A 10163-nucleotide genomic window follows, 5' to 3' on the forward strand; every position below is an offset into this window, starting at 1 on the left:
TTGCTCTGTAGAATATATAAATAACTATAACTACAAATAAATACAAATAAATAAATAAATAAATAAATAAAGAGAAAAAACGTCTGTTAATAATTACTGTTAGTAACATCCTTTCCTTGCCCATTATTGTTTAATGAATTTGGAAGAACGGAATTTATATAAAGCTTGTATGATCTCCTGCCGGAATTAACTCTTTAGCACTTACACTAACCCCCCAAAAATATTGGCACATGAAATTTCCTCACACCACTGTGGGATAATGCACTAAAGATGACATGTTTTGACCTCTACACTGTTGGTGCAGGGAAGAAAAAATAAAAAACGTTTGAGCAATCGATTAATCAGCTTAAATACACAGTACTTAATAATCGGGCTCTAGTAACACTGTGTTTCCATTCTGTGGGGTTTCCTGGTAGGGCTGATTTATTAACATCACGAATACTAGACTCCAAATGTTTAACAATATTCTAGTATAATTAGTCAAACCTAGTGGGTTAAAAGTGCGTGTGTTATACGCTGATGAAATACACTGACTGGAACAAATTAAATGTGCAACAAAAGATTCAAACAAACAAAAAAGTTAAAACAAGGTATTTTACTTAAATTTATTCTCAATAAAATCACAGTTCAATTGTTTTCTTTAAAAAAAGAAGGTACCTGTGCTGTTAGGTTTCACAAAATGAAAAGAAAAACTGTCCAAAAGGATGACACGTGACAAAAGCAATGATTTAAATGATTGTGTCGACCCTTTCAATCATTGCTTTTGTCAGATAAATGTCATTCGTTTGGACAGTTTTTCTTTTGACCATGACCACATATTACTCTTGCATAGATCAAACATGAGATACAGCATTGTATTAAAAAATTGTATGAACTGTTATCATGTATTTTGTAAATTACTTTGTATAACTTGAAATACTGTTGCCAACATATAGTGCAGCCTCAGAAATATAAAATGAATGCTCTTTTGGGGAAAAAAAAAATTAAGCGAACCACTAAATTAAAAAAGATGCATAAAGATAGGTAGGGGTCAAATATAAACTTGAAACAAATTGAAATACAATATCATTTTAAATGGATAGCCTTTTTATAAATATGATTTTCAAAGTTTAAAAAGTCTTGATTCAGTCTGCATTCAGCCTTTCTTGGTTTGACAGTGTCTATTACCCAAACAGGATTACATACTTAAAAGATTAAAAAAGTACATGTTATACAGTGACACCAGAAGTGATTCAGTTACCCTAAGTTTTGGCCAGCATATTTACAGTCCTGCCATGTAAAAGAAAAATAAATAAAAATAAATCCTTCTTTCAAACTATCCTCCCTGTTAAATGTTGCTACCTCTTGAATTCGTACTATTGTATACTACATTTATGAAGCATACTAATATTTGGAAACAGTAGACATTTTTCTAATGAAGGAAGATCGATAAACATACATAAACTACATTCAGATATGCAAACTTTGCACTTCCACCATCTATACTTCAACAGATTATCCCACACTAAAATTATAACAGTTGTATTTATCTTTATTAATTCCAAGAAAATAATTATTTAAAAGTTGTAAACACTAGTTTCAAGCTTTACGTCATGATAAAACAAAATGTAATTTCCAATAAAACATGTAACAGTTTAAAGCAGTAGGTAAACAATTCAGACTGGATATTAATACTACTCTAAGTGACTGAATCTCTTTCATTGGCATTAATTTGTCAGAACATTTAAAAAAAATCTGAACAGTAAAACAGACATTAAAATCTATTTTATGTATCGCTGGCTTTCAAAAGCAATTCAGTCACAGAAAGTCTGACAGCATCACAAATCTTCATCACTAATGTTACAATCTGATTTTGAATCTGAGTATAGAATCTCACAAGGCTCATTTTGATCAGAAACAAGCAAGGATTCTGCTAAACTCTTTCCAAGATCCTCCACATCCTTTGATCCTCCATCTACTTCATTTTCACCGTCGGCAGCAAGCTCCACAATCGTGAAGTCGCTACTTATCCTTTTGTGAGTCTCAACCTGTGGCTCTTCTTCCAAACCCTCCACTTGTTGTTGCTGGTATTCTGGAAAGGGAGTAGGATAGCTATGTTCTGTACATAGTGAAGTAGATGAATGATTAGATATTATACCATTCCACAAATCTTCACCTAACACATAAGCACTTTCTGTGCTTTTCTTTGTGTCATCTCCGTTCAACTTCAGATTTTCAGAGTGCAAATGGCTTGCCTCCCTGATCCCAAATAATGTATTGCTTTCAGTCGGCCTTAAATATTTATCATCAGGACTATATCCAAGATCTTCTCTAAGCACATCCAGCAGGTGGCACATTTTATCCTATAAAAAAAAGGAACAATTAGTATAAGCAATAGCTAAAAGTATATTCAGTCACCCACTTAAATTGTCATTTTAATAATAAAATATAGTACTTCTTTCCCCCAGCCCTCAATTTTGTAAATTTCAGTTCCTAAATGCCAGATTAATATAAATAATAATATAAATTAAAACATTTATTTAACATTAACAAATATTGTTTAGCTTTTGGTGTAGGTTTGTTTTTTGTAACTTTTAATTTATTACAAAATTAGACACATAATCTACAATATGTACTAGCTTTTACCACCATGGTAAATCTGGGACGTACAACACTATATTTTTCGGAACTCCACTACTTCCTCGTTAATATCTACTTTGTTTTTGTTTTAGAAATAATAATAAAAAATAGAATGTACCACAGCGAGTGGTATCAAAATAATGTTTTTGCCACTCCTTAAAAAGTAATAAAATACAACTAACGCAACACATTTTAAATTCTATGTATAGTGCTGTTAAATCTCAAGTGTATTATCCTATAAAAAATGTAATAAATTTAAATGTTGCAGTCATTACAGTTGTAAACATCATAAAAAGCACTGTATTCTGGATACATGAATCTGCAATGTTCTTACCTTGTCTAGTCGATGTTTATTCTGTTCTACATGCCGCTGAAATACATGCTCTAAAACCCTGCGGGGCATAAGACATTTGCTTTAGTTGTGAAATGTTAGATGCTGAACATTAAACTTTAATCATCAGCACTGATTTCAAGTTTATCCAGCTGTATTATGTAACATTCACAAGTCAATGGCTGTTTAAAATTTTTGTGTATTAAAAAAAAAAAGTGTACAGCTTTACTGTAATATTATCTGCCTTGTTGTTTCATATACAAACAAAGGGTTACAGGGAATCCTTGTCACAAGATGTGAACATTTTCAACTCACATTTAACGACTGATATGTCGGGTAAGTTTAAGATTGAGGACTAGTCCTAGTTTTACACACAACAATTAGCACTAGGTAGTGCAAGGGTCACTGAAATCAGCTGTAAGTGTGTGAGCATAAATTGGTAAAGGACAAGAGTTTATGCATGTTATCATTTTTATCTGCATATCCAACTTTATCAAAAGAGTTAATCCTAATTTAAAACAGTGCTGCAGAAACTGAACATACCTGTTAGAATACAATCCCATTGTCAAGATCTCATTTGTTATGTCTGCAATAAATTTAAGGTACCTCAACTCTTCTTCTCTGTATGGTGAAAAAAAAAATCTTTAGTGCATGCTGGTGATATAGGGGCAATTCCATGACAAACCAGGACCCCTGGGCCCCCTTTATTTGTGCTCAGAATATTTTAGTTCTCTTGTTTTTTTATTTTAATGTTTAATTTAGGATCTAAAAATATTTTTAATAAAACACCAGATAAACTGCTGCATCCAGGCACCTTTGCAGTAGATCACATGGTATGATTGCAGCTTTGCAGAGTTTGAAGCACAACTTGGTTAGCACTCCTGTAAATTGAACAGATACTACATTCATATTAAACTCACTCTGCTTGGACTTTCCTCATAGTTGGAGACTTCATTCTAGCTGGTGTCAACCTGATGGAGAAAATGTTTTGTTGTATTTATTTAATTTTGTTAAATATATAACAGAAGCTATACAACACAGAATATTAGCATTAAAGCAGGTATATTAGAAATAACTAGTTGAATTAACAGCTGTTCAGCCACAAAGAAAAAAAAAAAACTAAGCCACTCCACAGAACAGTATTATTATTTCATCAGGAATGCTGCACATTTATTTGCATTTAGTTATAAATAACCCTGTTGTGTTCCAGTATGTCACATGTAATTATTGCCCTGTGAGTCACAGTGTGCTCATCTGAGTCATTACAATATTACTCTGTATATTTAGATGTTGAAGAGGTGTTCACTTTACTTAGAGAATAAAAAAAACAGACATAGATAGGCAAAATTATTCTCTTTGCTGTGATGTTTGTAAACATCTATTCTACGCAAGGCTGATGGTTTTCATGTCTCGGATGTAAAATAAGGCTCCCAAAATGTTCCCTTCAGCATTAACTTGGACTTAGACATTGTTTTTTTGACATTCAAGACTTACCTTGAGAAAGTGTACATGTGATCAGTATTTTCCAAGCTGCTCTTCAGTTCTTTTCTATGAAAACCATATCCTGAATTTTCTCCAGCATCTGCTTCATCATCAGACCATATATGTTCAGTATAATCAGCCTGTGTGACACAAGGCACAAGGAGACAGGTGTTTCCAAACTCTTCTATATTGATAAAGGGACAAATACTCTTGTTTGAATTAAGGTTTGTTTTCAAAAGTTTAAAAACATGTTTTTTATACAAACCATCAAAGTATCTAACATTCATAGTGCTCAAGAAAACTTCAAATGGTATAGTTAGAATAATGTCACTGACCTGTTGCAGAAGCCACTCTGCTTCAGTTAAATGCTTTTTATCTTGTGAGACATTGCCTGCTTCACAGCTAAAAGGGAAAACAAACCATTTTAGAGCTATGTACAAGTATACACAGAATAGCAGAATATTCATTTGCAGTGACCAACTTTAATGTACACAGAGATCTGACAAGGCTAATGCAAGTTGTGCCGAAGTAAACAGATGTTCATTCTCATGTTAATAAATCCCCGGCACAGTATACAATTTTAGGATATTGGTCTCTTACACAACTGTAAGAGACCACATCAGAAAATAAACAAATTACAGAAATGATTTGTATTTACCTTTCCTGATCAGTTTGTGTATCCTGGTTTATCATTATCTTGGCCTGCTGGTTTACTCTTGTTTTATCTTTTTCTGGTTTCCTTTTGGGAGGGGTATAGTACCTGTACTGTGACAAAAATGATTTGTTGTCCTTTTTCAAAGTTCTTGGGGTGAAGAGCTGGTGTTCTTTGAAATTATGAGAATGCTTTTCTAAAAGATCTCCACTGTAAGTTTTCTGCTTTGGATCCTGAAATGACCTGCCAGTATTCTGATTTTTTAAAATGCTGCCACATGAACTGTGAACAGAACGCTGCCTTTTAGAAGTGGAGCTTCTATAAGTTAAATCTGAACAAGAGCGGTAGTAGATCTTCTGAGCATTTTCTCTGGTGCTGTCATTCACAGACGGACGTGCCTTTGAATGGGGAGAGATTACAAATCTTGGTGATGATGCTGGTCTGCTTTCAGAATGTGGATAAGACTCCTCAACACCATTATGTTGCACTGGCATGCTATTCTATATAAAAAAATAAAAATAAAAAAAAAAATAAATAAAAATAGCACCTATTTAAATATCACGATACACATATTCAGAAAACCTGACAGCTTGACAGAATTTTTAAATATGGAACTTGCAGGATTACCAAATGCAGTGTACTGTACAGCATTCCCTATATTTATTGTATTGCAAATAAAGGTGATATCATCACGGAAGCACTACTAATAAAAAAGAATACTATATTGCACATGTTAACAAAGTTACATAAAAAGATTGGCTTCACAGTTTTACCTGCAATAAATGATTTACCCTTTTCAAGTATCAGAGCAAAATATTTTATATAATACAAAAGCACAATTATAGTACCAGGCTTAGTGCTAAGAAAACAGAAAAGGCAGAGGTGACGCAATGTACAAGCAAGATTTTTATTTACCAATGTTAGAAGATAGGAGCCTGGCTACAATATAATACAGCATTATCACTACACCAATCATAAGTGGTTTAATGCAGTGTACAAGGAGGCAGTGTTGCTGATGAGCAGGCCTTACACTCATTTTAAATAACTTGGTACTGCATCCAGACAAGCAAATAAAAAATGCCGTCTTTACCAGGTTATAGCGAAAGCAAACACACTTCTGTTCAGGTAAAGGCAAAGACACTGCCGAAACTCATGAACACAAAACCCTTGTGAAACAAAGTATGCTGGTTTCTCATCTTGATATCAATATTTAGCATTCAGGTAACGAATATGACAGAGAATCACCCACGCACTAAAAGATACTAAACAGTGCATTTGTTGTCTTTGTAGTCCTGTCCTGGCTACAGCTGACACAGAAAGTTTTCTAGCAAAGGTGTTAAAATTGCTCTGGCAGACATCTGTGTAGTATAATTTATAAGGAAATAATAAAATAACAAATCAAAAATACCTTAACAGTTTCAGTGGAAGAATGTCTGTCATTACTTCTGTAGCTCTCTCGTGATGATGATCTGGCAGCTAGAACTCCCCTCTTATACCTGTCTACTTCCTTTTTCATCTTTTCCCTTCGCTGCTGGTCACTGTCTTCAAAAACAAAATCAAAAAACAAATAATTAACAGTTTAAATAGCTTCCCTCATTGATTTAAAATCAAAAACTGTACTTGGTTTGCATGTGTACTTTCACACATTAGAATACAAGACCAATATGAGGAACCACAATGCACTTCAAGTAATGAATACCAAGGCCAACAGCAGAAGCTTTACAAAAACAAGCAGCCTCCTCACAGTCAAGAGTGGATTCAATCTTTGAAATGAACCCCATTATTTCATAAATAAAACATTTGTAACATAAAAAGTATACATAGCAGCCAAAAATGTTGTTCTTGACTATCACCCAAATTGTCGAGCAGGTAATGCCCACTGCAACTGATTTTCCTTAAATAAAACCTGGGTTCAGCTTCTACAGGACTATTGAATTTGAAAGCAATAACATTTCTTTAATTACAGCATTTCCATTTTTATCAATCAAAATAAATGATGACTCCCAATTTGATACCATGAAGCCCAAGCAAATTTTTAACAGTGCTCAGAGCAGAATCCCATTACTGTATAACGCCAAAAAAAGCTACATTTATTCATGGGCATCACTAGAAGTTGACCGCATGATACAGAATTCACTATAGACGTTCATAAATTTACAATACAGGATATAACTACTGTTATAGAAAGACCTAGCTGACATGTCGAAGGAATAATCAAGCATTGTTTTTTATAAGGTGTTCTATCTATAATATAAACAAAAAGTAGGTGCGTATGTTTTATTGACAAAATGAAATGATATATGTTTTTAAATACAATATTCTCAACTGTAATTAAGTAGATAATATACCTACATTTAATGCTGGTTAGCAAACTTTTAGGCACTGAATTGTCCACCGAAGCTGAAATCAGAAAGAACAAATCAAATTAATTTGAATAGACTGTCAAAATGTTTTCTTGTACATAATACTCAAGGTTTCCAGTTGCAATTTGAACACAAGTGTAGTTTAGAAATATTCTATTAACTTTAATTTCTTACCTTTGGCAGAGATTACCTTCTTATAATGGGCAGACATATGGTCTTGGACTATGTACTGCATGGCTGATCTGCTGGGCTATCCAATACAGTAAGCTAAAATAAAATACAGATTTGGGGGTAAATGGGTGAGTTGGGAAAGTATAAATACATTTGATAACCACATCGTAATTTAAGGTCATTTTATATTTCAATTGCTTTTCAGGTGAACAGCACACAGATTGCACAATACAATTCAGGTATATTCATATTCAAAATGAATTTTTCATTGATTTAAAATAAGAATATTATATAAAAAAAAAGTACTCCATACTAATAATATACTGATCGTACTTTTTTCTTTCTTCTTTGACATAACAGCATAAACTGTATGTCTGATATTATAGGAAAAAAAGGAGTGGAAAGTGATAATAAAGTGAGAGGCAACTATTACTAAATCTGTATTCATTTTCAGTGTTGCAAAAGAAAAAAGATGACAAGTTCAACTGTTTTCTTGGTGTACTCTCTTACTGTACGTGGTTGGTGTGGAGTGTATCTATGCCAGCTGTATTTACTTACTGCTCATTTACACCTTAAATTTGAACTGAAACAGAAACAACTAAGGCAATTAGCCAACTGACAAGTCAAACCTTCTGCAGATACACACAACAAATGCCCATAACCTAAGAAAAAAAAAGTTTTAGCTACAACTGATTATAACTTAGTATTTTTTGTATATATTAGTATTGAAAATTGCTATTATAGCATATATTATATTAGTATTGTATATATTAAATTGAAGTGTTATCTTCAATTATTCCTATGAATGTTTTATTTGAATTAAAGAACTATTGAACATATTGGACCCTATAACAAAAAATTTAAGTTATGTTTTGTTGTACAAAGTGCTGCCCCACCCAGAGTAAAGTTATACAGTAAAAACACTCTTAAACTGTTTTTAGAAAATGCGAGTGACAGACAATATAACATTGTTTATTTATAATTATGGCACTGGTCTTTGCTCTTTTCCTACTCCGCTATTTGCAGTTTGCCTCATCCTAAAGGTCTCCATGTTTAAATAGTACCGTATTAAAAGGCATCTTAGGATCCGCCACAGAAGCATCAAAAATGTTTAAAACAAGCTTTGCTAATATGTTAAAGTTACTCCCTTTTTATTTACAATGTGATTTTTCAGTTCTTTATAACCTAGCAAATGTTAACTGAGGTACCTCACTGAAATTTAATTTACGTTAAAATAATAAAATCTGGTGTTAAATTAATATAAATATCTGCTGATATATAGTATATATCGACTATATTATATATATATATATATATATATATATATATATATATATATATATATATATATATATATTTCCGTACCTCCCTCACAGCAATAAATTATGTTAAATTAATGCTTACGTGTTTTTGAGCCTACCTTTCCCTTTATCCATATTATTTATGTCAGTGTATCCCATGCTCTGTCTGTTGTTTCAGCGAGATATTTGTTTGTATGCAAAGCCTCTATTCAACTGTACTTTCTGTTTTTTTTTTGTTTGTCCTGACACTGTACTTTCTGTTTTTTTTTGTTTGTCCTGACACTGTACTTTCTGTTTTTTTTTGTTTGTCCTGACACTGTACTTTCTGTTTTTTTTTGTTTGTCCTGACACTGTGACCCATTACCAACACACAAAACAACCCGAATCCTCCTCGTCGCCAAGGAGGTTGCTACGCAGACGCCACACCGTCAGTCCTCCTAGCGAAAATGTACGTATTTACGTCATTAGTGTGTGGCGCGGGGACGGGCGAGATAGAAAAAGAGGCGTGCTCTGTATCGCGTGACATTGTGGATTCCAATCGGGACGCGGAAGGGAAGCTGTTTCTTTGACCACAAGGGAAGGGGTGTTTCCCAAGTAAAGCACAGGGCATCCATTTCTACCAGCCCACATTCAGATAGGGTAGACCTACTTCAGAGGGTTTTTTCTTCTGCATCTAAACCTGGTTCAAGCAGCTGACCTTGCCATCCTTTCCTAATTGCTTATGCCTCAAAAGTATAGAAAATGGCTATTATTCCCCACAAACTTTGCTTTTGTATTTACAGTATAATCGTAAATCTCGAAAAACTACTCACTTCTAAATCTTTTGTAGTCATTTTTGTATTACTTTAGTATAAATAATGTTAATTTGGATTCATATGTTGTTTTTTTCTGACTTTATGTGAACGAAAAGACACACATTTGCCCGTTTTCCCATTGGAAATAGTGATATTTTGGAATATCACTGTCCTGGTCACAAAATCAAAGTTTGTGGGGAATAATAGCCATTTTCTATACTTTTGAGGCATAAGCAATTAGGAAATAACACTTACTACCCAGGAACAAAAAAAAAAAAAAAAAAAAAAAAAAATTGTTACACGTCAATGCAGTAAGACTTTTTAACATGCATGCCCAGAACTCTGAGTGACGCAACGCTGTATGTGCCTGTAGGCTATGCTTTAAAAAGCTTCGCAGTGCGATGCAATTTCACATATAACAGACGAGACAATAAATAAATAAAACATTTT

At 33.2% G+C, this 10163-nt stretch overlaps 1 protein-coding gene across 3 annotated transcripts; it reads right to left on the reverse strand.

The window, feature by feature from the left end:
* Positions 1-624: 624 nt before the first annotated feature.
* Positions 625-9204, reverse strand: LOC121324963 (spermatogenesis-associated protein 7-like). 3 transcript variants are annotated; one of them, XM_041267211.1, is made up of 11 exons: positions 9039-9204; positions 7622-7714; positions 7437-7484; positions 6493-6626; positions 5091-5584; positions 4768-4834; positions 4445-4572; positions 3871-3921; positions 3494-3571; positions 2954-3011; positions 626-2342 (listed from the first exon to the last, which is right to left on the reverse strand). In XM_041267211.1, exons 2-11 carry the CDS (start codon positions 7680-7682, stop codon positions 1818-1820), a joined length of 1644 nt encoding a protein of 547 aa, XP_041123145.1. In that variant the 5' UTR covers positions 7683-7714; positions 9039-9204; the 3' UTR covers positions 626-1817. The 3 variants fall into 3 exon arrangements, with proteins under 3 accessions (XP_041123146.1, XP_041123145.1, XP_041123144.1); XM_041267210.1 differs by having other exon boundaries at positions 9023-9204; XM_041267212.1 differs by lacking the exon at positions 9039-9204 and having other exon boundaries at positions 625-2342; positions 6493-6622; positions 7622-7643.
* Between the last annotated feature and the right edge of the window lie 959 nt (positions 9205-10163).

Source organism: Polyodon spathula, chromosome 12, assembly GCF_017654505.1.
Source record: "Polyodon spathula isolate WHYD16114869_AA chromosome 12, ASM1765450v1, whole genome shotgun sequence".
Taxonomy (NCBI): Eukaryota; Metazoa; Chordata; class Actinopteri; order Acipenseriformes; family Polyodontidae; genus Polyodon; species Polyodon spathula.

What these genes read in the sequence shown, in the direction of transcription:
- LOC121324963 (XM_041267211.1), bottom strand. Translation starts at nt 7,682, where the DNA reads ATGCAGTACATAGTCCAAGACCATATGTCTGCCCATTATAAGAAGGTA. An exon ending in GAAGGTAATCTCTGCCAAAG is followed by an intron (nt 7,485 to 7,621) that starts GTAAGAAATTAA and finishes TTCTGATTTCAG; the next exon opens with CTTCGGTGGACAATTCAGTG. An exon ending in ACACAAACTGATCAGGAAAG is followed by an intron (nt 4,835 to 5,090) that starts GTAAATACAAAT and finishes TTTCCCTTTTAG; the next exon opens with CTGTGAAGCAGGCAATGTCT.